This window comes from Budorcas taxicolor, chromosome 1 (genome assembly GCF_023091745.1).
Source record: "Budorcas taxicolor isolate Tak-1 chromosome 1, Takin1.1, whole genome shotgun sequence".
In the NCBI taxonomy this organism is placed as follows: Eukaryota; Metazoa; Chordata; class Mammalia; order Artiodactyla; family Bovidae; genus Budorcas; species Budorcas taxicolor.
This window is the reverse complement of record NC_068910.1, coordinates 110543391-110569918: the sequence shown is the minus strand read 5'-3', so window position 1 is coordinate 110569918 and position 26528 is coordinate 110543391. Positions and strand designations below refer to the sequence as shown.

Below are 26528 nucleotides of genomic sequence, written 5' to 3'. Positions count from 1 at the left end.
GAGCATTCTTTTGCATTGCCTTTCTTTGGAATTGGAATGAAAACTGACCTTTTCCAGTCTTGTGGCCACTGCTGAGTTTTCCAAATTTGCTGGGATATTGAGTGCAGCACTTTCACAGCATCATTGTTCAGGATTTGAAATAGCTCCACTGGAATTCCATCACCTCCACTAGCTTTGTTCGTAGTGATGCTTTCTAAGGCCCACTTGGCTTCACATTCCAAGATGTCTGGCTCTAGATGAGTGATCACATCATCATGATTATCTGGGTCGTGAAGATCTTTTTTGTACAGTTCTTCCATGTATTCTTGCCACCTCTTCTTAATATCTTCTGCTTCTGTTAGTTCCATACATTTCTGTCCTTTATTGAGCCCATCTTTGCATGAAATGTTCCCTTGGTATCTCTAATTTTCTTGAAGAGATCTCTAGTCTTTCCCATTCTTTTGTTTTCCTCTATTTTTTTTGCATTGATCGCTGAAGAAGGCTTTCTTATCTCGTCTTGCTATTCTTTGGAACTCTGCATTCAGATGCTTATATCTTTCCTTTTCTCCTTTGCTTTTTGCCTCCCTTCTTTTCACAGCTATTTGTAAGGCCTCCACAGACAGCCATTTTGTGTTTTTGCATTTCTTTTCCATGGAGATGGTCTTGATCCCTGTCTCCTGTACAGTGTCACGAACCTCATTCCATAGTTCATCAGGCACTCTGTATATCAGATCTAGGCCCTTAAATCTATTTCTCACTTCCACTGTATAATCAAAAGGGATTTGATATAGGTTATACCTGAATGGTCTAGTGGTTTCCCCTACTTTCTTCAACTTCAGTCTGAATTTGGCAATAAGGTGTTCATGATCTGAGCCACAGTCAGCTCCTGGTCTTGTTTTTGTTGACTGTATAGAGCTTCCCTATCTTTGGCTGCAAAGAATATAATCAATCTGATTTCCGTGTTGACCATCTGGTGATGTCCATGTGTAGAGTCTTCTCTTGTGTTGTTGGAAGAGGGTGTTTGCTATGACCAGTGCATTTTCTTGGCAAAACTCTATTAGTCTTTGTCCTGCTTCATTCAGCATTCCAAGGCCAAATTTGCCTGTTACTCCAGGTGTTTCTTGACTTCCTACTTTTGCATTCCAGTCCCCTAGAATGAAAAGGACATCTTTTTTGGGTGTTAGTTCTAAAAGGTTTTGTAGGTCTTCATAAAACTGTTCAACTTTAGTTTCTTCAGCGTTACTGGTTGGGGCATAGACTTGGATTACCATGATATTGAATGGTTTGCCTTGGAGACAAACAGAGATCATTCTGTCGTTTTTGAGATTGCATCCAAGTACTGCATTTTGGACTCTTTTGTTGACCATGATGGCTACTCCATTTCTTCTGCGGGATTCCTGCCCACAGTAGTAGATATAATGGTCATCTGAGTTAAATTCACCCATTTCAGTCCATTTTAGTTCGCTGATTCCTAGAATGTCGACGTTCACCCTTGCCATTTCTTGTTTGACCACTTCCAATTTGCCTTGATTCATGGACCTGACATTCCAGGTTCCTATGCAATATTGCTCTTTACAGCATTGGATCTTGCTTCTATCACCAGTCACATCCACAGCTGGGTATTCTTTTTGCTTTGGCTCCATCCCTTCATTCTTTCTGGAGTTATTTCTCCACTGATCTCCAGTAGCATATTGGGCACCTACTGACCTGAGGAGTTCCTCTTTTGGTATCCTATCATTTTGCCTTTTTATACTGTTCATGGGGTTCTCAAGGCAAGAATACTGAAGTGGCTTGCCATTCCCTTCTCCAGTGGACCACATTCTGTCAGACCTCTCCACCATGACCCGCCTGTCTTGGGTTGCCCTGGAGGCATGGCTTGGTTTCATTGAGTTAGACAAGGCTGTGGTCCTAGTGTGATTAGATTGACTAGTTTTCTGTGAGTATGGTTTCAGTGTGTCTGCCCTCTGATGCCCTCTTGCAACACCTACCATCTTACTTGGGTTTCTCTTACCTTGGGCATGGGGTATCTCTTCAGGGCTGCTCCATCAAAGCACAGCCGCTGCTCCTTACCTTGGACGAGGTGTATCTCCTTACCGCCACCATTCCTGACCTTCATCATGGGATAGCTCCTCTATTTGGGGTCTTTAGTGGTTGCATGCAAACTTTAAGATTGTTCTCTTTCTGTGAAAAAGGCCATTGATATGTCAGTAGAGATTGCTTTGAATCTGCAGGTTGCTTTGCATAGGATGAACATTTTAACAATATTACTTTTTCCCATCTCTAGTTACAGAATATCATTCCATTTATTTGTGTTTTCTTCAGTTTCTTTCATCAATGTCTTATAGTTTTCAGTGTACAGCTCTTTTTCCGTCTAGACTATATCTAACTATAATTGTGTTCTTTTTGCTGTAGTTTTAAATGGGATTTTTTCCCTCAATTTCTCTTTCAGATAGTTCATTATTTGTGTTTAGAAATGCAACTGATTGTAGTATAGTGATTTTGTATCCTGAAACTTTAGTGAATTCATTTATTAGTTCTTATAGTTCTTTTTTTTATTGGTTGGATTTTTTAAGGTTTTCTTTCTGTAAGATCATATCATCTGCAAATGATGACAGTTTTATGTCTTCCTTTCTGATATCGATTCCTTTTATTTATTTCTTTTTCATATTTAATTTTTTCTAGCCAGTATTTCTAGTACTGTGTTAAATAAGAGTGATCAGAATGGGTACCCTTCTTCATTTTAGAGGAGAAGCTTTTAATCTTTCAGTGTTTCATATGATGTTGGCATCATTTGTGATACTGACCTTTATTGTGTTGAAGTATGTTCCTTCTATACCCAGGTTTTTTTAAATTTATTTTTTAATTGAAGAATAATTGCTTTACAGAATTGTGTTGGTTTTTGCCAAACATTGACACAAATCAGCCATATATACCCAGGTTTTTGAGTTTTATAGTGAAAGGATGTTGAATTTTGTTAGATGCTTTTTCTGTACCTTTTGAGGGATCAAATGATTTTTATCTTTCATTTTACCAATGTGCTTTATCACATTGATTGATTCGTGTATGATGTACCATTCTTGCATCTCTGAATAAGTCCCATTTGATCATGGTGTATGATTCTTTTAATGTGATGTGGAATTTGGTTTCCTAATAATTTGATGAGAATTTTTGCATCCCTATGCATCAGGGGTATTTGATTTATATTTTTCTTTTACTGTACTGTCCTTATCTAGCTTTGGTATTAGTGATGGCCTTTTAAACTGAGTTTAGAAGTGTACTTTTCTTGTAAACTTTTCGAAAGAGTTTGGGAAAGATTGGCATTAATTCTTATTTGATAGAATTGCCAGTGAAACCATTTGGTCCTGAACTTTTCTGTATTGGAAGGTTTTTGATTACTAATTCAGTCTCCATATTTGTTATTGATCTGTTCAGATTTTCTTTTTCTTCATAATACATTTTGGTAGGTTGTATGTTTCTAATTATTTGTCCCTTTCTTCTAGGTTATATGATTTGTTAATGTATAACTTTTTATAATCATCACTTAAAATACTTTGTATTTTTGTACTATTAGTTGTAATGATTTGTTTATTGGGTTGGCCAGAAAATTCATGTTTTGCCATAAGATGGTACTGAAAAAAAACCTGAACAAACTTTTTTGGCCAGCTCAGTACAAGTCTTCTGTCTTTTTGCCCTTAGTCCAGCCAGTAGGTTTTTTTATCCCCTCCATATAACTGGCTCTTCAGTTCAGTTCAGCCGCTCAGTTGTGTCCGACTCTTTGTGACCCCTTGGACTGCAGCACACCAGGCTTCCCTGTTCATCACCAACTCCCAGAACTTACTCAAACTCATGTCCATTGAGTTAATGATGCCATGCAACTATCTCATCCTTTGTCGTCCCCTTCTCCTTCCACCTTCAATTTTTCCCAGCATCAGGGTCTTCAAATCAGTCAGTTCTTCACATCAGATGGTCAAAGTATTGGTGTTTCAGCTTCAGCATCAATCCTTCTAATGAGTATTCAATACTGATTTCCTTTAGGATGGACTGGCTCTTAGGTTATCCATATTATTGGACTTCCCTTGTGGCTCAGATGGTAAAGCTTCTGCCTACAGTGTGGGAGACCCAGGTTTGATCCCTGGGTTGGGAAGATTCCCTGAAGAAGGAAATGGCAACCCACTCCAGTACTCTTGCCTGGAAAATCCCATGGACAGAGGAGCTTGGTGCAGGCTACTGTCCATGAGGTCGTAAAGAGTCGGGCACGACTGAATGACTTCACTTGGCATATAATTATTCATATTAGTCTTTAGATCTGTTTTTCTTTGAGTCTTTTTTTTTTTCTTGGTTTGTCTAGCTAAAAGTTTGTCAGTTTTGTTTGCTTAAAAAAAAAGCTCTTAGTTTTGATCTTTTCTATTGTCTTTCATATTTCTTTTTTATTTACTTTTTCTCTGATCTTTATTGTTTCTTTCCTTCTGCTCACTTTGGGCTTAATTTGTATTTTTTTCTGGTTCCAAGAGGTGTAAAGTGAGGCTTTTCATTGGAGTTCTTTCTTGTTTTTTAATGTAGCTTTTATTGCTATTAACTTCCCTTGTAGAACATTTCATGGATTTTGAAGTTTTTACTTATGTATTCATTTGTTTTAAGATAATTCTTGATCTTCCTTTTGGTTTCTTGTTTAGCCAGTTGATTTTCAGGAGCACATTGTTTAGTCTTCCTATTTTTTTGAACTTTTCAGACTTCCTGTTATTGATTTCTTGTTTTATGCTCTTGTGATTGGGAAAGATTTTTGTGTGTGTGTCTTAAGTTTGCTAAGATTTGCTTTGTGACCTATCTTAAAACATCCTGGAGAGTGTTCTGTGTTCATGTTTTATAAAAACATGTTAGTTCTATTTGATCAAGTTTATGGTTCAGTACAATATTCCTTATTGATTTTTTTTTTGGGTCTGGATGATCTAATTATTGAAAGTGGGGTAGGTATTAATGTCCCATACTATTATTGTATTATGTTTTCATAATAGTGATATTATGTTCATCATCCAAAACTTGCTTTTAATACATTTTAAGTATTTAACCAGTAGCTTATATTTTAAACTATTTTCTCTATAGGTAAAATTTGTTACCACACCCTAAGTTTTATTTTGTATGTAACTTCTGATACGTGAACTATGCTTAAAACATATTAGCGATTACTTTTGACTTATTTTTTGACTACACATAAGTGTGATTATAATTTTCTTGTGTTCAGGGAATGTTTACTTTTTAGACCCCTTTGATATAATTAGCACTTGTATTTTTCTTTGTTCACTTTGCATGTGCACAATTTTGGAAGAATAGAACATTTCTTGTTTTTTTCTTTCAAAGGAACATGGAGAATTTAAAGATAGAATAGGAATGAGAACTTATTTTTCAAATCATAGTTTAATATTCTTTCTACTGTTCAGACCACATACTCTGCTGTATAAGACTTTATTTGTGATCTGTTATTTTTATCTTGAATATATGCCAGCTGGCTTCTAAATTTATTTTTGCTTAGAAGAATTGAGTGTAATATCATTTTGTTTTGCAGCAGTTCACAATCAAGTAAGACAGACAATTATGCAAAGCAGACTTCTTACACTAGAGAAAAACGAAGAGATGACGATGGCATTTCTTTTATGTCTGATATTCACCCTAAAGGTTTGTGAACCGCAGAAAACTGTTGCCATTGGAATTTTTGTCTATTGTAGTTTTAGTAGCATTTGAGTTATAACTATATCTACCCATGAAAGTAAAGAGAGATATTTTAGCAACACAAAGAAAATTGCTAAATTTACTATTTGTATCCTACAGTGTATATCTCTTGATTTATTTACTAAATCTGTAAGTTAAATTTGAATATTATTTCTTGTCATTTTTTTGTTTGGCTGGCATACAGCTATAAAGTTATAATGTTAATTTGTCTATTTCTAAATATTACTTTCCTGAAAGTGAAAATGTTCATCACTGAGTCATGTCTGACTCTTTGAGACCTCACGGACTGTAGCCAGCCAGGCTCCTCAGTCCATGGAATTCTCCAGGTGAGAATACTGGAGTGGGTTACCATGCCCTTCTCCAGGGGATCTTCGTGAACCAGGGATTGAACCTAGGTCTCCTGCATTAGTAGACAGATTCTTTACTATCTGAGCCATGAATGTGTCTAATCATTGATATTATTGCCAATTCTATTATTATTATTGGCTTTCCACTGTCTATCCTCCTTGTATGAAAAATATTCTTTTTTTAAAAAATTTGTTTATTTTTAATGTGAGGACATTTGCTTTCTATTGTGTTGGTTTCTGCCATACATCAACATGAATCAGCCATAGGTACATTCTTTATTCATTAGAATTTTTCTCAACTCTAGGAGGATTCCAATATAAGTCACTTTTAGCAAATTTAAAGGTAAATACATCCCATACTTCTAAATATTCATTGTAGGCTTCCTTGCAAGGATTAATGAACTGACTTCTTTTTGTCTCTTTTTAAAAAGACTTTTAAATAATTTAATATAAAAATATTCACCAAAACCAATTTATATGCTAGTCAGGTGTGAAACTTAACAGTTTCCAGGGTCTCTTTGATTATTGATAGCTTCAAACTAGTTGAAATATTTGTTTTCTGAATGATTTTATAAATTATTCACAAGAAAAGATGGTCCTTTAATGATATTATGTAAAAATTTTTTTGTATTTCATTTGGAACACAATTGTTTTCACATTTTAAATACTCTTTTTCATAGAAGAGAACACTTGCAACGCAACTAATATCTTTGATGTATACAAGAAACCAGCTGTAACTCTTAAGAGGGCAGTCTCTAGAGGAAGTATTATGACTGTAGATGTAATCTTTCAGTTGATTACTAAATACTATCTGCACATAATGGAGGACTTTTTTTTTTTTTAACAAATTGTCCTTTTCCTGGAAATAATTATCCTTACTTACAGTATAAAAATAAAGGTGCATTTGTATTTGTGCAAGTGGGCTTAATTCAGATACTATCAAAACACTGTTAAACATTCATTGCTTTCCTTGGTAGAGTAGGAATAGTTAAATAAAAAGCTTTCTAATTTATGTCCTTCAATATTCCTTCAAAGTAATAGAATTCTAGACTTACAGCAGGGAAAAATAAATGATAAAAAAAGCACTGTATAGTTTCGTAGTATCCCTGAAGGTTCTCCTCTTAGGTAAAGTGTTTTTAAGAAAGTTAGCTACTGAAACATTATTAAAACTCACAGTATTTTCATCCTATAGATAATTGTGTCTAATACCAATTGTTTAACAAAAGCCTATAAATCCCAGGTATACCACTGAAAGAAGTTTTTTCTTCCAGTTTTTTATAATTGACAGCACTGTATAAGTTTAAGGTGAATAGTGTAATGATTTCACTTATATATATCATGATTACCACAGTGAGTTTAGTCAACATCCATTTATTCATATAGATGCATGGGTTTGTTTCTGGGCTTTTTATTCCATTCCATTTACCTATTTAGAAAAAAATTTTCCTTATGATGAGAACTCAGGATTTACTCTAACAACTTTCATATATAACATACAGCAGTGTTAATTTTATTTGTCATGTTATACATTATGTCCCTAGAACTTATTTATTTTATAATAGGAATTTTATACATGTTGACTGCCTTCATTCAATTCTTCTCCCCCTGTCTCTGATAACCACAAATCTTGTCTCATTTTCTGATTTTGTTTTTGAATTATAATCAACCTATACAACACTGTATTAGTTTCTGTTACACAGCATAGTGATTCAGTATTTCTGTACATTTCAAATAATCACCATGATAAATCTAGTTATGATCTATCATATACAAACGTTGTGGTTTAGTCACTAAGTTGTGTCTGACTCTTGCGACCCCATGGTCTGCAGCCTGCCATGCTCCTCTACCCATGGGATTCTCCAGGCAAGAATACTGGAGTGGGTTGCCATTTCTTTCTCCAGTGGCTCTTCCTGACCCAGGAATCGAACCCAGGTCTCCTGCATTGCAGGCAGTTTCTTTACCAACTGAGCTATTCCCCACACTAGGTATACCTTTATTTTGCAGTGCCTTAAGTTTGCCTTGTAAAACTTGCTTTTATGAATATAATACATTGGAAATACTTAACATTCTTTTGTATGTAGGAATTTGTTAGCTGTTTAATTTTATATGGTAACGATATTTGCAAGTTAAATATATATATATATTTCAAGTAGAGTCCTGTTTTTTTAAAATAATGTCTGACTCTATCTAATACATTTATTCCAGTTTCCCATGAGATTGTCTTGACTGATTTGTAGTTAGTGAACTGCTTGGAGGAAAACTGCTATATAATAGAGTTTTTCCAAGTCTTAGTTCTTTCATCAGTTTTTTAAAAATTTTATATTTTATATTGCAGTATAGTTGATTAACCATATTGTGTTAGTTTCAGGTGTACAACAAAGCAATTCAGTTATAAATATACATGTGTCTAAATATACATGTGTTTTTTCAATTTTCCCAACTAGGTTGTTACAGAATATTGAGCATAGTCCCCTGTGCTATACAGCAGTCCTTGGTTATCCACTTTAAATACAGAAGTGTGTATATGTCAGCTCCAAATTCTATTACGCTTTCCTTCTACTCTTACCCCCTGGTAACCATGGTTCTCTAAGTCTATGAGTCTGTTTCTATTTTGTAAGTAAGTTCATTTGTATCATTTTTTATAAGACTTTGCATATAAGTAATATAATATGATATTTCTGTCTGTCTGACTTACTTCACTCAGTATGATAATCACCAGGTCCATCCATGTTCCTGCAAATGGCATTATGTTGTTCTTTTTAATAGCTGAGTAATATTCCATGATGTTCAAGCTGGTTATAGAAAAGGCAGAGGAACCAGAGATCAAATTGCCAACATCTGCTGGATCATGGAGAAAGCAAGAGAGTGCCAGAAAAACATCTATTTCTGCTTTATTGCCAAAGCCTTTGACTGTGTGGATCACAATAAACTGTGGAAAATTCTGAAAGAGTTGGGAATACCAGCCCACCTGACCTGCCTCTTGAGAAACCTATATGCAGGTCAGGAAGCAACAGTTAGAACTGGACACAGAACAACAGACTGGTTCCAAATAGGGGAAGGAGAAGTCAAGGCTGTATATTGTCACCCTGCTTATTTAACTTCTATGCAGAGTACATCATGAGAAACGCTGGGCTGGAAGAAGCACAAGCTGGAATCAAGATTGCCGGGAGAAATATCAATGACCTCAGATGTGCAGATGACACCACCCTATGGCAGAAAGGAAAGAAGAACTAAAGAGCCTCTTGATGAAAGTGAAAGAGGAAAGTGAAAAAGTTGGCTTAAAACTCAGCATTCAGAAAACTAAGATCATGGCATCCGGTCCCATCACTTATGGCAAATAGATGGGGAAACAGTGGAAACAGTGGCTGACTTTATATTTTGGACTCCACAATCACTGCAGATTGTGACTACAGCCATGAATTTCAAAGACACTTGCTCCTTGGAAGAAAAGCTATGACCAGCCTAAAAGCTGGGCTGGATGAAGCGCAAGCTGGAATCAAGATTGCCAGGAGAAATATCAATAACCTCAGGTATGCAGATGACACCACCCTCATGGCAGAAAGTGAAGAAGAACTAAAGAGCCTCTTAATGAAAGTAAAAGAGGAGAGTGAAAAAGTTGGCTTAAAACTCAACATTCAGAAAACTAAGATCATGGCACCTGGTCCCATCACTTCATGGCAAATAGATGCGGAAATAGTAGAAACTGTAGCTGCCTTTATTTTTCTGGGCTCCATAACCATTGCGGATGGTGATTGCAGCCATGAAATTAAAAGACGCTTGCTGCTTGAAAGGAAAGTTATGACCAACCTAGACAGCATATTCAAAAGCAGAGACATTACTTTGCCAACAAAGGTCCATCTAGTCAAGGCTATGGTTTTTCCTGTAGTCATGTATGGATGTGAGAGTTGGAGTATAAAGAAAACTGAGTGCTGAAGAATTGATGCTTTTGACCTGTGGTATTGGAGAAGACTCTTGAGAGTCCCTTGGACTGCAAAGAGATCCAACCAGTCCATCCTAGAGGAGAGCAGTTCTGGGTGTTCATTGGAGGGTCTGATGTTGAAGCTGAAACTCCAATACTTTGGCCATCTGATGCGGAGAGCTGACTCATTTGAAAAGACCCTGATGCTGGGGAAGATTGAGGGCTGGAGAAGAAGGGGACGACAGAGGATGAGATGGTTGGATGGCATCACCAACACAATGTTCATGGGTTTGGGTGGTTCTGGGAATTGGTGATGGACAGGGAGGCATGGCATGCTCCGGTTCATGGGGTCGCAAAGAGTCGGACATGACTGAGCAACTGAACTGAACTGAGACAGCATATTAAAAAACAAAGATGTTACTTTGCTGACAAATGTCCATCTAGTCAAAGTTATGGTTTTTTCAGTAATAATGTGTGGATGTGAGAGTTGGACTATAAAGAAAGCTGATCGCCAAAGAATTGATGCTTCTGAATTGTTGTGTTGGAGGAGACTCTTTGAGAGTCCCTTGGACTGCAAAGAGTTCCAACCAGTCAATCCTAAAGGAAATCAGTCCTGAATATTCATTGGAAGGGCTGATACTGAAGCTGAAACTCCAATACTTTGGCTACCTGATGCGAAGTGTTGACTCATTGGGCAAGACCCTGATGCTGTGGAAAATTGAAGGCGGGAGGAGAAGGGTATGACAGAGGATGAGAAGGTTTGATGGCATCACTGACTCGATGGACATGAGTTTGAGTAAGCTCTGAGTGTTGGTGAGGGACAGGAAGGCCTGGTGTGCTGCAGTTCATAGGATTGCAAATAGTCAGATACGACTGAGCGACTGAACTGAACTGAATAATTAGTAATGTTGAACATCTTTTCATGTGCCTCCTAGCCATCTGTATATCTTCTTTGGAGAAGTACCTGTTTGATCTTCTGCCCATTTTTGATTGGGTTGTTTGTTTTTTGTGATATTAAGTCACATGAGCTGTTTATAAAATTTGGAGACTAATCCCTTGTCAGTCACATCATTTCAATTGTTTTCTCCCATGTTTTGGGTTCTCTTTTCATTTATTTATGATTCCTTAACTGTACAAAAACATTTAGTTTAGTTAGTTCTCATTTGTTCATTTTTATTTCTATTTCCATTATTCTTGGAGATAGATCATAAATATATTGCTGCAGTTTTTGGTGAGAGCATTTTGCCAATGTTTTCCTCCAAGAGTTTTTTTTTCTTCTTTTTAACCTGTGCCTATTCTATTATGTTTAATCACATGAAAGGCCAGCATCCACTTTTTCTTGAGAGATGCAAACTACAGATGTAGAACAGTAAGCACAGAATGCAATAATTAAAACATGTTGATGTATGGCAAAACCAATACGATATTGTAAAGTTAAAAAAAAAAGTACACCTTTGTACACATATGCTTTTTGTACACAGATTCTTTCTAAAAGAATGTGCTACCTAGAAAACATGTTTATCTCAAAACAGAATTGAGGGAGTGAAGGGGAGGAAATGGGGGAGAAAAGAGGGGAGGAAATGTTATTTTTTTAAAAACTATGCAGTTACTTTTTTTCTTTTAACGTTACTTTATTTATTTAATTTTTTTTTTACTTTACGATACTGTATTGGTTTTGCCATACATTGACATGAATCCACCACAGGTGTACATGAGTTCCCAACCCTGAACCCCCCTTTTGGTGAGAGTGTTTTGCCAGTGTTTTCCTCTAAGAGTTTTATAGTGTGTGATCTTACATTTAGGTCTTAATCTATGTTAAGTTTATTTTTGTGTGTGGTTTTAAAGAATTTTCTAATTTCATTTTTTTTTCTTACATGTAGCTGTCCAATTTTCCTAGCACCATTTATTGAAGGGACTGTTTTTTTCTCCTTTTTATAGTTTGCCTTCTTTGTCATAGATTAACTTACCATAGATGCATGGGTTTGTTTCTGGGCTTTTTATTCCATTCCATTTACCTATCTTTCTGTTTTTTTGCCTGTACCCTACTGTGTAGGTAACTGTGCTTTGAAGTGTATAGTCTGAAGTCAGGGAGCATGATTTCTTTAGCTTCATTTTTCTTTCCCAAGATTGCTTTGGCTATTCAGGGTCTTTTATGTCTCAATACAAACTTTAAGATTTTTTTGTTCTTGTTCCATAAAAAATGCCATTGATAATTTGATAGAGATTGTACTGAATCTGTAGATTGCCTTTGGTAGTATAGTCATTTTGACAATATTGGTTCTTTCAATCCAAGTACATGATATATATTTCCATTTGTTTGTGTCATTTTTTATTTCTTTCATGAGTGTCTTAACAGTTTATGGGGTACAGGTCTTGGTTTGTTTATTCCTAGGTATTTTATTCTTTTTGATGTGATGGTGAATGGGATTGTTTTCTTAATTTCTCTTTCTGATCTTTCATTTTTAGTGTGTGTATAGTAATGCAGTAGATTTCTATGTATTAATTTGTAACCAGCAGCTTTACCAAATTAATTGATGAGCTCTAGTATGGCACCCCACTCCAGTACTCTTGCTGGAAAACCCCATGGATGGAGGAGCCTGGTGGGCTGCAGTCCGTGGGGTCGCTAAGAGTCAGACGCGATTAAGCAACTTCACTTTCACTTTTCACTTTCATGCATTGTAGAAGGAAATGGCAACCCACTCCAGTGTTCTTGCCTGGAGAATCCCAGGGACGAGGGAGCCTGGTGGGCAGCCGTCTATGGGGTTGCACAGAGTCGGACACGACTGGAGCGACTTAGCAGCAGGAGCAGCAGCAGTAGTTTCCCGGTAGTGTCTTTAGAATTTTCTATCTATAGTATCATGCATCTGCAAACAGTGACAATTTAATTTCTTTTCCAATTTGGATTCTTTTTACTTCGTTTTCTTCTCTGATTGATTGCTATAGCTAGGACTTCCAAAACTGTGTTGAATAAATGTGGTGAGAGTGGACATCCTCATCTTGCTTCGATCTCAGAGAATCTGCTTTTAGCTTTTCACTACTGAGTATGATGTTAACTGTAGGTTTGTAGGCCTTTATTATGTTGCCCACTTTCTGGAGAGTTTTTATTATAAATGGGTGTTGAATTTTGTCAAAAGCTTTTCTTGTGAAAAGCTTTTTGGATGATCATATGGCTTTTATTCTTCAGTTTGTTGATGTGGTGTAGCACACTGATTTGTGGATTTTGAAAAATCCTTGCATCCCTAGGATAAATCCAATGGATAATGGTGTATGTACCTTTAATGTATCCTTGAATTTGGATTGCTAGTTTTCAGGATTTCTGTGACTATGTTCATCAATGATATTGGCTTGTAATTTTCTTTTTTTGTGGTGTTTTTTTCTGGTTTTGATAGCAGGATGATGGTGGCTTGACAGAATTTGTTTGGGAGTTTTCCTTCCTCTGCAGTTTTGGGGAACGGTTTCAGAAGACTAGGTGTTAGCTTTTTTCTCAGTGTTTGATAGAACTCAATTCTGAAGCCATCTGGTCTTGCGCTTTTATTTTTTGGGAGTTTTTAAGTCATAGTTTGAATTTTGATGCTTGTAATTGGTCTGTTCATGTTTTCTTTGTCTTCCTGGTTCAGTCTTGAAAGATTGTACCTTCCCTGGTGGCTCAGAGGTTAAAGCGTCTGCCTGGAATGCAGGAGATGCAGGTTCGATCCCTGGGTCGGGAAGATCTCCTGGAGAAGGAAATGGCAACCACTCCAGTACTCTTGCCTGGAGAATTTTATGGACTGAGGAGCATGGTAGGCTACAGTTCATGGAGTTGCAAAGAGTCGGACACGACTGAGCAACTTCATTTTCACTTTCAAGAATTTTTCCAGCTTGTTTTATTGGCATACAGCTATGATCCTTTGTATTTCTGTGATAGTAGTTGTAACTTCTTTTTAATTTCTGATTTTATTGATTTGAGTCTTTTATCTCAATAACTCTGGCTAAAGGTTTATTAATTTTATTTTCAAAGAACTAGCATTGCCGTCTATGGGGTCGCACAGAGTCAGACATGACTGAAGCAACTTAGCAGCAGTAGCAGCAGCAGCAGCATTTAGTTTCATTGATCTTTATTGTTGTCTTCTTTGGCTCTCTTTCACTTACATCTACTCTGGTCTGTATGATTTCTTTTCATCTACTAACTTTAGATTTTGCTTGTTGTTCTTTCTCTAGTCACTTTAGGTGTAAGCTTAGGTTGTTTATTTGAGATTTTTTCTTCCAGAGGTAAGATTGTCTTGCTTTAAACTTCTCTCTTAGAACTGCTTTTGCTGCATCTCAATAGATTTTGGATCATTGTGCTTTTATTTGTCTTTAGGTATTTGTTTGATATCCTCTTTGATTTTTTCTAAGGGATTTTTTCCCACAGTAATGCATACAATGATCATGTGAATTAAATTCACCCATTCCAGATCATTTTAGTTCACTGATTCCTGAAATGTTGATGTTCACTCTCGCCATCTCGTTTGAGCACTTCCAATTTACCTTGATTCATGGACCTAACATTCCAGGTTCTATGCAATATTGTTCTTCATAGCATCGGAATTTACTTCATCACCAGTCATGTTCACAACTGGGATTTGTTTTTACTTTGGCTCCATCTCTTTATTCTTTCTGGAGTTATTTCTCCACTCTTTTCCAGTAGCATATTGGACACCTACCAACTTGGGGAGTTCATCTTTCAGTGTCATATCTTTTTGTCTTTTCATACTGTTCCTGGCAAGAATCCCTTAGAAGAAATGGAGTAGCCCTCATAGTAAACAAAAGAGTCCAAAATGCAGTACTTGGGCACAGTCTCAAAAATGCAGAATGATCTCTGTTCGTTTCCAAGGCAAACCATTCAATATCACAGTAATACAAGTCTATGCTTCACTTAGAGGCTTCTCTAGTGGCTCAGATGGTTAAAAAGTTCGCCTACAAATTGGGAGACCCAGGTTAGATCCATGGGTTGGGAAGATCCTCTGGAGACGGGAATGGCAAACCACTCTAGTATTCTTGCCTGGAAAATCCTGTGGATAGAGGGACCTGGCGAGTCCCAATCCATGGAGTTGCAAAGAGTCAAACATGACTGAGCAACTAACACACAATCCAAGTCTATGCCTCAACTGCTAGTGCTGAAGAAGCTGAAGTTGAATGGTTCTATGATGACCTACAAGAACTAACACCAAAAAAAGATTCCTTTTCATTATAGGGGACTGGAATGCAAAAGTAGGAAGTCAAGAGATATCTGTAATAACAGGCAAATTTGGCCTTGGAGTATAAAATGAAGCAGGGAAAAGGCTAACAGAGTTTTGCCAAGAGAACACACTGGTCATAGCAAACACCCTCTTCCAACAACACAAGAGATGACTCTACTACACATGGATGTCACCAAATGGTCAGTACTGAAATCAGATTGATTTTATTATTTGCAGCCGAAGATGCAGAAGCTCTATACAGTCAAAAACAAGACTGGGAGCTGACTGTGGCTCAGATCATAAACTCCTTATTGCAAAATTCAGACATAAATGAAGAAAGTAGGGAAACCACTGGGCCATTCAGGTATGACCTAAGTCAAATCCCTTTTGATTATACAGTGGAAGTGACAAATAGATTCAAGGGATTAGATCTGATAGAGTGCCTGAAGAACTATGGACAGAGGTTTGTGACATTGTACAGGAGGCAATGAGCAAGACCATCCCCAAGCAAAAGAAATACAAAAAGGCAAAATGGTTGTCTGAGGAGGCCTTACAAATAGCTGAGAAAAGAAGAGAAGCTAAAGGCAAAGGAGAAAAGGAAAGCTATACCCATCTGAATGCAGAGTTTCAGAGACTAGCAAGGAGAGATAAGAAAGCCTTCCTCAGTGATCAATGCAAAGAAATAGAGGAAAACAAAAGAATGGGAAAGACTAGAGATCTCTTCAAGAAAATTAGAGATACCAAGGGAACATTTCATGCAAAGATGGGCACAATAAAGGACAGAAATGGTGTGAAGAAGGCTGAGCACCGAAGAATTGATGCTTTTGAACTGTGGTGTTGGAGAAGACTCTTGAGGGTCCCTTGGACTGCAAGGAGATCCAACCAGTCCATTCTGAAGGAGATCAACCCTGGGATTTCTTTGGAAGGAATGATGCTGAAGCTGAAGCTCCAGTACTTTGGACACCTCATGCGAAGAGTTGACTCATTGGAAAAGACTCTGATGCTGGGAGAGATTGGGGGCAGGAGGAGAAGGGGACGACCCAGGATGAGATGGCTGGATGGCATCACCGACTCGATGGATGTGAGTCTGAGTGAACTCCGGGAGTTGGTGATGGACAGGGAGGCCTGGTGTGCTGCGATTCATGGGGTTGCAAAGAGTCGGACATGACTGAGCTACTGAACTGACCTGAACTCTGGTTTGCACAGACTTTGTATGCGCACTTTAAGAGTGGAGTCTCCGTTTCACCTAGTCCTGTGAAAAACCTGTGATCAAACCCTACTGGCCTTCATAGTTAAATTCTCTGGGGAGTCTTCCTTCTGTTGCTGTACCCCCAGGGTCAGAAGCCTGATGTGGGGCTCAGAATTTTCACTTCTATGGTTAAATTGTTTTCCTCCTTTTGAGTCATCCACCTTGTGGGTATGAAACTTGAGTTTATTATGATTGTGCCCCTCCTACCATCTCACTGAGAACTCCTTTTTGTCTTTGGATGTTGGGTATCCTTTTTTGGTAGATTCGAGCATTTGTTTTGTTGATTATTGTTCGGTGGTGATTTTGATGTTTTCAAAAGGAGGTGGTGAGTGCTTGTCCAGCTACTCTGCCATCTTGAGCTAATCCTGCATCAGTTTCTTTTGCTGTAGTATTTATGTTTCAAAATTATAGCTTGATCCAGTGTTACATGTAGAAATTATATTTGACTACCTTTATAGTTTTTGTTGTTCAGTTGCTCAGTCATGGCCGACTCTATAACCCCATGGACTGCAGCATGCTGGGTTTCCCTGCCCTTCATTGCTTACAGTTTACAGAGGAAACCATTACAGTTTATAGAATTGCAAATAGAGTTTATTGTGCTTTTCAGAATACTGTGTTGATCACTTGGGGGTAGTTTATTTTTCTGGGGGAGAGAGTTAAGAGTGTTGTCTTTGGAATTTGGAAGACTGTTCATGGTTTGAGTTTTTGACCTCAGTCCTGTCCCCATGCCTGCCTTTTAAGCAATGAAAAAGAAGTATTATGAATATTAGTCATTAGATGTTTATAAAGCTAGAGTAAGAGTAAGAGTAATTTGAATAGAAGGTGTGTAGTGTTGAATAAATGAAGTGGTCAGAACAGTCAGTGTTACATAGGTTTAAGTTTATGAATTCAAGGAAGCTGCTTTGGGACTTGCTTTGTGTGAATTCTAGCACCCTGGACATGCCAAATCCATAAATGCTGAAATCTCTTATATAAAATGGTATAATATCTGAGTTGGTACTCATATGATATAATTCAAAAAGCAAAAAAATTCAGGATAATCTTCAGTTAGTTAGGATAACCTTAGGTGAACCTTCTGGAATGTATTTTTGTATATAGTACATATATTTGATAACTGAAATACTAAGCATGTTTGATAATACTTGAAATACATTTCATAATACTTTGTTGACTTTAAAAAGGTAGCACTTCCTTTTCTGTAGTAACATGTTAGTTACTCAGTCATATCTGACTCTTTGCAACCCCATGGACTCTGCCAGGCTCCTCTGTCCTTGGAATTTTCCAGGCAAGAATGCTGGAGTAGGTAGCCATTTCCTTCTCCAAGGGATCTCCCGTCCCAGGGCTTGCACCTGGGTCTGCTGCATTGCAGGCAGATTCTTTCCCATCTACGCCAACCAGAGAAGCCCCTCCTTTTCTGTAGGGTAATAGATTTATTGGAGATTTAAAATTAAAGGTCTTGATTTTTTTTCAAAAAAGAAATAAACTGTGAAAGTAATTGATTGCCTTATGAACGATTACATACCACAATTGTCTGCTGAGGAGAGATATTTTGGCTTCTTTTAAGAGAGTAGTGATCAGTACTCTGCTGTTTCAAATTATTGTCTCTTTTCTGTTATTAAATATATGTATTAAAACTTACATTTAAAAAAGAAAACCAGTGTCTAAGTTAGTTGTGATTTCTAAAATGACAGTGAATTAAAAAGCATTTATATGCCCACTGCTGGGCATACACACTGAGGAAACCAGAATTGAAAGAGACACATGTACCCCAGTGTTCATCGCAGCACTGTTTATAATAGCCAGGACATGGAAACAACCTAGATGTCCATCAGCAGATGAATGGATAAGAAAGCTGTGGTACATATACACAATGGAGTATTACTCAGCCATTAAAAAGAATACATTTGAATCAGTTCTGATGAGATGGATGAAACTGGAGCCGATTATAGAGTGAAGTAAGCCAGAAAGAAAAACACCAATACAGTATACTAACACATATATATGGAATTTAGAAAGATGGCAGTGATAACCCTGTATGCAAGACAGCAAAAAAGACACAGAAGTGTATAGCGGACTTTTGGACTCCGTGGGAGAGGGAGAGGGTGGGATGATTTGGGAGAATGACATTGAAACATGTATACTATCATGTAAGAATCGAATCGCCAGTCTATGTCCGATGCAGGATACAGCATGCTTGGGGCTGGTGCATGGGGATGACCCAGAGAGATGTTATAGGGAGGGAGGTGGGAGGGGGGTTCATGTTTGGGAATGCATGTACACCCATGGTGGATTCATGTCAATGTATGGCAAAACCAATACAGTATTGTAAAGTAAAATAAAGTAAAAATAAAAATAAAAGCATTTAAGACACAAATTTTCAAAATTTTATTAAGACTTTTCTTTATCATAGTCAAATGCAATTATAGCAAAAGAAAAATATGGTGTGGTTGCTTTGCTTTGGTTACTAATACTACCTTTTAATATATTTCCTTTATCTCATATTTTTTGTACAATGAACATTTGCCTTGTGAATGCAGTTTAAAATGAGATGTGTCTTTATATTTATCCATGTTGGTATGTTTATTTAACAGTGGAGTTAAAAAAACTAGCTCTGAGAGTAGTATAGCAATTTTGATGATTTTCTTTGAGCTCTTCTGAAGAGGATCCTTTTTGTACTTTTTGGCCAAAAATATCTCTTTTGTGTTTAGACCTCAGTAGTGGAAGTAGAGACTGTGACCATCTTGAAGAGGGGAGTGGAAACAAGGATGATACAAATTCTGTTTCAAGAATGGAACCCACTATGATTTCCAGGAAGAGAAAGAAAAGGCTTAGAAGTAATTTACCTGGTACTCATAATCCTACTTCTCTGTATAAGTCAGCAGAACAGACAGTAAGTAGAGGCATTTAGATGTCATATGAAATGATTTGTCCTATGATAAAAATGAATTGACTGTGACCAAATAATGTTCTGTTAGCTTTCTGTTTTTATCCTCAGACTTTTTTCTTTGCCTGTTTTTTGATTCTGTTTATTTTTTTTTAATACTTTAAATGCAACTTTACTTTTCTTGCAGTATGCAGTTATGGGAACAGATTTCAAATACAGTCATCACTGAGTATCGACAGTGTGTTAGTTCCAGGACCTTGGATATACCAAATCCATAGATGCTTAAATTAAATCTCTTATATTAAATGGTTTAATATTTGCATATAATCTGCATCTTCCTGTACATTTTAAATCATCTCTAGACTGCTTGCAACTAATACATTGTAAATGTTACGTAAATGGATGTGAAAAAAAGTAAATGCCATATAAATAGTGGCCTGTGTATGACAAATTCAAGTTTTGCCTTTTGTAAATCCCTAGAATTATTTTTCTGGAAATACTTTCCATTTGCAGTTGGTGGAACCCACAGTTGGTGGAACCTGCACATATAGAGGGCTAACTGTATTATGAACAAGTAAAAAAGTTTAAACTATTTCTCCTCTGATACCAGCCTTTACTTAGTGGTTTGTTGTATATCCTACAGAGCTATTTCTTCTCTCTGTCTTATTTTTAGCTACATAATTGTCATACTGTCTAGCCAGTTGCTTTTCACTTGTCTGTGAAATTATTACCAGACTATTTTATCAGTAGTAGTGTACTTCCAGTTTCTGTAGACTTCTCTTTTTCCAGAGTTTAGGAAATCTGTTGGAGGAATTATAATACTTAATGCATACATTACTTAGTTTCAAAAACTTAGTATACAGTTAACAATAAAAGTGGTAGGAGATAGCTTTTTGTTTTTTGGAGATAGCTTTTTGAGTCCTTTGATTCACAAGGCATTTCAGGACTTTGCAGTGCCTTTGAGTTATAATTATAAACATGATTTAGATTTATATGGTAATAGAGATGTGAGGCTTCAGCAATATGTGAACGGTGAACTTCCAGATGTTCAAGCTGGTTTTAGAAAAGGCAGAGGAACCAGAGATCAAATTGCCAACATCTGCTGGATCATGGAAAAAGCAAGAGAGTTCCAGAAAAACATCTATTTCTGCTTTATTGACTATGCCAAAGCCTTTGACTGTGTGGATCACAATAAACTGTGGAAAATTCTGAAAGAGATAGGAACAACAGACTGGTTCCAAAGAGGAAAAGGAGTACGTCAAGGCTGTATGTTGTCACCCTGCTCATTTAACTTATATGCAAAGTACATCATAGAAAACCCTGGACTGGAAGAAGCACAAGCTGGAATCAAGATTGCCGGGAGAAATATCAATAACCTCATATATGCAGATGACACCACACTTATGGCAGAAAGTGAAGAGGAACTAAAAAGCCTCTTGATGAAAGTGAAAGAGGAGAGTGAAAAAGTTGGCTTAAAGCTCAACATTCAGAAAACAAAGATCATGGCATCAGGTCCCATCACTTCATGGGAAATAGATGGGGAAACAGTGGAAACAGTGTCATACTTTATTTTAGGGGGCTCCAAAATCACTGCAGATGGTGACTGCAGCCATGAAATTAAAAGACACTTACTCCTTGGAACAAAGTTATGACCAACCTAGATAGCGTATTGAAAAACAGAGACATTACTTTGCCAACAAATGTCTGTCTAGTCAAGGCTATGGTTTTTTCAGTGGTCATGTATGGATGTGAGAGTTGGACTGTGAAGAAAGCTGAGCGCCGAAGAATTGATGTTTTTGAACTGTGGTGTTGGAGAAGACTCTTGAGAGTCCCTTGGACTGCAAGGAGATCCAACCAGTCCATCCTAAAGGAGATTAGTCCTGGGTGTTCATTGGAAGGACTGATGCTGAAGCTGAAGCTGAAACACCAATACTTTGGCCACCTCATGTGAAGAGTCAACTCATTGGAAAAGACCCTGATGTTGGGCGGGATTGGGGGCAGGAGGAGAAGGGAATGACAGAGGATGAGATGACTGGATGGCATCACTGACTCAATGAACATGTGTTTGAGTAGACTCCAGGAGTTGGTGATGGACAGGGGGGCCTGATGTGCTGCAGTCCATGGGGTCGCAAAGAGTCGGACATGACTGAGCAACTGAGCTGAGAGATATGAAGGCAGTGATTGATTTTCGTAATTTTTCATGTTGTTATCCTAAGTTTTTAATTTTTTTACTCTTGTAACTAAAGTCACATAATGTCAAATGGCCTCTTTTGCAAAGTAAAGCTGTAAAAAATTTTTTTCTTATTTAAAGTTGACTTAGATTGTGGGAGGCTTCTGAACCACTTGTAGACATGGGTGTTTCCCCTTCCCATTCTTTTAAAAAATACTTAGGCATCTGATTGGATAGACCAAGCTTTATATCTTTATATTAATACTTGAGAGACTTTTATAAGAGTAATGTAGTGTAATTGTGTAATTTTCTATTCCTATAATTATAGAAATGATACAGTATTTTTACCTTTATAGGAATTTAAACTTAAAAAAGATTTTTCATGTTAGCTAAACTTGAAAAATGCTGATTTTCATATACATTTATTTATGTTCAGAAAGAGCAACAAAATGACCCAGCAGTATTCACTGAGTTGGAAAAGTCAAGTGAAAACTATCATGAGGATCCAAATCTGTTTGAAGAAGTTACACATGAATCCATAGAAAGTGATTTTGCTCAACTACCCTCACTTTGTGGTCAGGAGTTGGCTTTGAGTGCTTCTCCTCAAATGACCTCTGAATGTTCAACCATGGAAACTTTTGAGAGCTCTATCTCCTCTGATACTGTGGGGAATTCCACTCTAGTTGTGAAGGATGAGAATGAATTGAACACAATAGAAAAACCTGTTTTAAGTGAACACAGTGAAGGGAATCCATCATTTATCTCTGCTGAACCAAGTAAGTAACATGAGGATAGTAAAAGCTACTAATTTTCTCTACTCTGTTTAGTTATTTCTTCTGTCAAAGAAATTTTGCTGAGGCACTGTGTTATTTATTACATCCGTGTATATTACCTTCAGGAAATATATTCAGGAATATATTACCTTCAGGAAAAAAAAGACTTGGGGTTTTGGGATGTCATTAATTTTGTAGTATTGATTTATGTAAGGAATGGAGTACTTGGAAGCAGAAGTAATTTTTTTTTATTAGTGTACTCATCAGTATCTCATCAGTAGTTTTTTTTTTTTTTGCACAAATCTGTAAGGGCCATTATTGTCATTTTGATTGATTAAGCTGAAGTACAGAGAGTTTAAGTGCTATTTATTTATTGTCATTAATTTTGATTTTAATATTCAAGTATTTGATACAGTCACATGGTACAGAAAAGGTTCTAAAGGATATCTAGTGACTAGTCTCCCACATTTTTTCCTAGCCATTCATTTCCTCCTCCTAGAAGAAACTAATGTAATAAGACTTAAAGTACAATTTAGAATGATGGCATTAATATATTATTAGAACTAGAATCTGTTCCTAAGTTCTCCTAATGGCTTTATCTATTTTAAAATACCTTCTTCCTCCAGAGAGTAAGGTTGCAGATAACTGCCAAATAATAGCACTGATGTGAAAACATTGTATGCAACTAGCATAAATAAGATAATGAATGATGGGCTACTTTCTAAAATGAATAAAGTTAGATTATTCAGTTCTGTGGAATTATTAAAGATACATTGCGTAAATTAGAAAATTCTCTTTTTATATGTGATTGTTGTGACACATTTAAAAAAATACATTTTTCCATTTTAGTTGTTGTTTCTAGTGATGAAGAAGGACCCACTGAACATAAAAGTTCAGAAATTCTTAAATTACAGCCTAAGCAGGATGATGCCATTTCTCATGAAAGTGAGAGTACTTCTGAACCAGTAGTGTCAGAACTACCATTGATTACTTGTGAGTCTGTACAGGTAATTTATTTCTGTCTTCTCACAGATTAACAGTGAAATATACACTATTGGCTAATGACTTTTTTTTGTTTCATCAAACAGAATATTATGTAAAAATTACATATTTCTTAGTTTGGATTCTGAGACAACTTTTTTGTTAGTTTGAGGGAAGCATATAATTGTCTTTATTTTGAAGTGAAAGGCTTAATATCAGTTTTTTTTTTGGTCATTTTTATTTTTTCAGTCTAAATATTCCAACTCAAATATTCTCTTTTTGGGTTCTCATTGGACATTTAAGTACTTTATGAAAATATTTTCTAGAATGAAATGGTTTCTGGAATTTGTGTAGTTTTGTAGTACAAGGGCTACTTGGAATTGTTCCTTTTCCTCACATGCTATTAAAAAAGCGTGATATAGAGGAAAGAACCTGACTTCTTGAGCTATACAGAGCTGTGTTCAGATCTTGGATCTGCCATTTGGACAAGTCCCTTAACTTCTTTAAGTCTGTTTCCTTATGTACTAAATAAGAGTGATAACACCTATTTCACAAGATTATTTTGAGTATTAAATGAAACAACATATGAAAGCATTTAGAAAAAAGTGTCACAAACCTATCAGTTTGATAAGTCCTTTGTCTCTTCCTTCTTACAGAAGTGGAAGTGTGTGTTGGTTTAATGTCAGCCAGTGGTGTTTTTGACATACGTCTTAGAAGAGTATAGCTCTAAAGTAAGGTTCAAGTTATTTATTGTCAGTATTCATTCATATTATCAGCTTCTGATTTTCCTGTTTTAAAGAAATGATTGTCAGTCACTACCAGTTCAGAATTATGGTTAACTTATGTTAGTTGTTTTTGAATAATGCAAAGGCTGTTATTCTGTAGAATGTGATGAAGAATTTGGTCAGTTCAATGAAAACAGTCTGATAGACTGATTATTGTTTCATGGGTGTTTCTGTTGCATTTGTTACTTCATACAGAAATCACCCCAGCAGTTGTATTCTGAATTTTTGTTAAAATGTAGCAATTGTTGCCCATCTGGTCCAGCAGCCTACTTAATAGCATAGCTGTATTTGTAATTAAAACAGTGTTGATAATGCGTTCAAAATTCTAAATGATTTGCAATTCCCTTGGCAGCATGTAAATTGACAGTGCAGTATGAAATGATCATGTTAAAGGAAAATTACATCCCTTGTAGAGCTGACAACATATGATCACAGCCAAGCAGCAAATAACAGAGATCTACCAAGATCTGTAAGGCAGAATATACTTCTGCACCCTTCCTTGTTTCCAGTTTTAAATGAAGTTAGAAACATGGATTGACCATTTTTAAAAGGCAGCTAGTCTTTACCAATTGTGAGACCTAATAAGGATGTTTTTATAACTGCTCTTCTCAATTTATCACTTAAAACACACAGTTATTTGACTAATTAGAACCATCTGTAGTTGATTAGATTCCCTCTTTTTTGCTTAAGGGATAATAACAGTACAGTAAACAATAAAAGATGAGAATGATAAAAAAAAAATCTGTTAAGCAGATAAATGACATTGTGAGCTGGATTAAAAATAATGAGTAGAGTGCATGTTTGAGGTGAAGATTAAGCAACATTTTCTAGAGGTAGGAGAGTGAATACTCATGCATAATTGCTCTGCTGCTGCTACTAAGTTGCTTGAGTCGTGTCTTACTCTGTGTGACCCCATAGACAGCAGCCCACCAGGCTCCCCCGTCCCTGGGATTCTCCAGGCAAGAATACTAGAGTGGGTTGCCATTTCCTTCTCCAATGCATGAAAGTGAAAAGTGAAAGTGAAGTCGCTCGGTCGTATCTGACTCTTTGCGACCCCGTGGACTGTAGCCTACCAGGCTCCTCCGTCCATGGGATTTTCCAGGCAAGAGTACTGGAGTGGGTTGCCACTGCCTTCTCTGATAATTGTTCTACTAGTGGTTTGTTTGGTCATTAGTAATGTTAAGGTTAAAGAGGCATAATGTGCAACAGCTACACAAATATGGAGTTGAAAAAGTCATCTGAAAGCATTGTAGAACTCAGAAGAGATCGTGGAAAATTGCTGCTGTTGGTACTGCCTGGTCGTCTATTATAACTTAAAAGCAGAGTTGTGAATTTTTTGAGTAGAAGTGGAATGATTTTTGAGATTTTTGAGACATAGTGCACATCGTAAATCATATAGATTTGATGTATCAGCGATTTTTAGGCAGTTATATCCCTTCTTGTGCACTAAGAATGCAGTAGCTAAGAGCATCATCTTGGTTTATAGAAGCAATTTTATATGCTTGAAATATCCCTTGACCTGCACATAGAAAGGTGATTTGTCTTAGTTTTGCTTCTTACTAGCAGTGTTATCTTAAGCAAGTCACTTAACCAGTCCAAACATCTATCAGCTCTACTTATGAAATGCACAAAGAAAAAAATAACTTGCCCTGTGGGGTTGTTGTGGTGACTAGAAGAGATATTTAAAAACTCATGTTAAACTAAACATTATATAAATCTTAATTTATTTTTGTTGAGTTATAAATAAAGCCCATTAGGGAATACTGAATTTGAAAGCATGAATTTGATAAAGAGAAGGATGTATTTCTGCATTGTAGGCCCTATGGAATTAATTTAGGATTCAACTAGAGTAATTTTATCAAAGTATATCATACTTTTTAAGGGAAAAATGTAGATAACTATTTCTTGATAGTAAGAACAGTGTGAAATCCTTCACAAACTCATTAATGATAATTTAAAGAAGTATATGACTTAAAAATCATTGTCAACCTTTATATAATACTTAGCACTACATGCATTTTATAATTTTTTCATTGTTAGACTTCATCTGAATTATGTTCATATAATCCTGTCATGGAAAACATGTCCTGTCTTATACCTAAGAATGAGATGGATCTACAACTGGATTTTGTATTTACTTCTGTTTATATTGGTAAAATAAAAGGAGCTTCTAAAGGTTGTGTTACAGTAAGTATATATATTTTTTCTTTAGTGTTGCTTCTTGGGCGAGCTCAATTTTCATATTGCCTCTTTAGTGCAAATGAAAATGGAATTGATGTTAGTTTATATAGGACATTTTGAATATGTTATTATATCTGTTTTGAAACATGTCGTTAAATAGGAAATCTTGAGACCGTAGAGGAATGCCCTAAAATCATGTCTCTAATCTGACTACGCTAATGAAGATTATGTATGAAAAGAATCATGTGCAGCACTGATTTGCTTTGGGTTCTAACACTTAGTTACTTGATGGTAAAGTAAGTATTTCTTTGGAGTGTAATTGATAGCAAAAAGAGTGA

At 36.4% G+C, this 26528-nt stretch overlaps 1 protein-coding gene across 1 annotated transcript in view; it reads left to right on the top strand.

Moving 5' to 3' along the window:
* SENP7 (SUMO specific peptidase 7) overlaps positions 1-26528 on the top strand; it is a 137876-nt gene that overhangs the window by 76877 nt on the left and 34471 nt on the right. The window contains exons 7-11 of the mRNA XM_052642117.1: positions 5540-5649; positions 19125-19306; positions 21907-22246; positions 23093-23250; positions 26050-26196. Coding sequence (XP_052498077.1) covers positions 5540-5649; positions 19125-19306; positions 21907-22246; positions 23093-23250; positions 26050-26196 — 937 coding nt within the window. The remainder of the gene's footprint in view (positions 1-5539; positions 5650-19124; positions 19307-21906; positions 22247-23092; positions 23251-26049; positions 26197-26528) is intronic.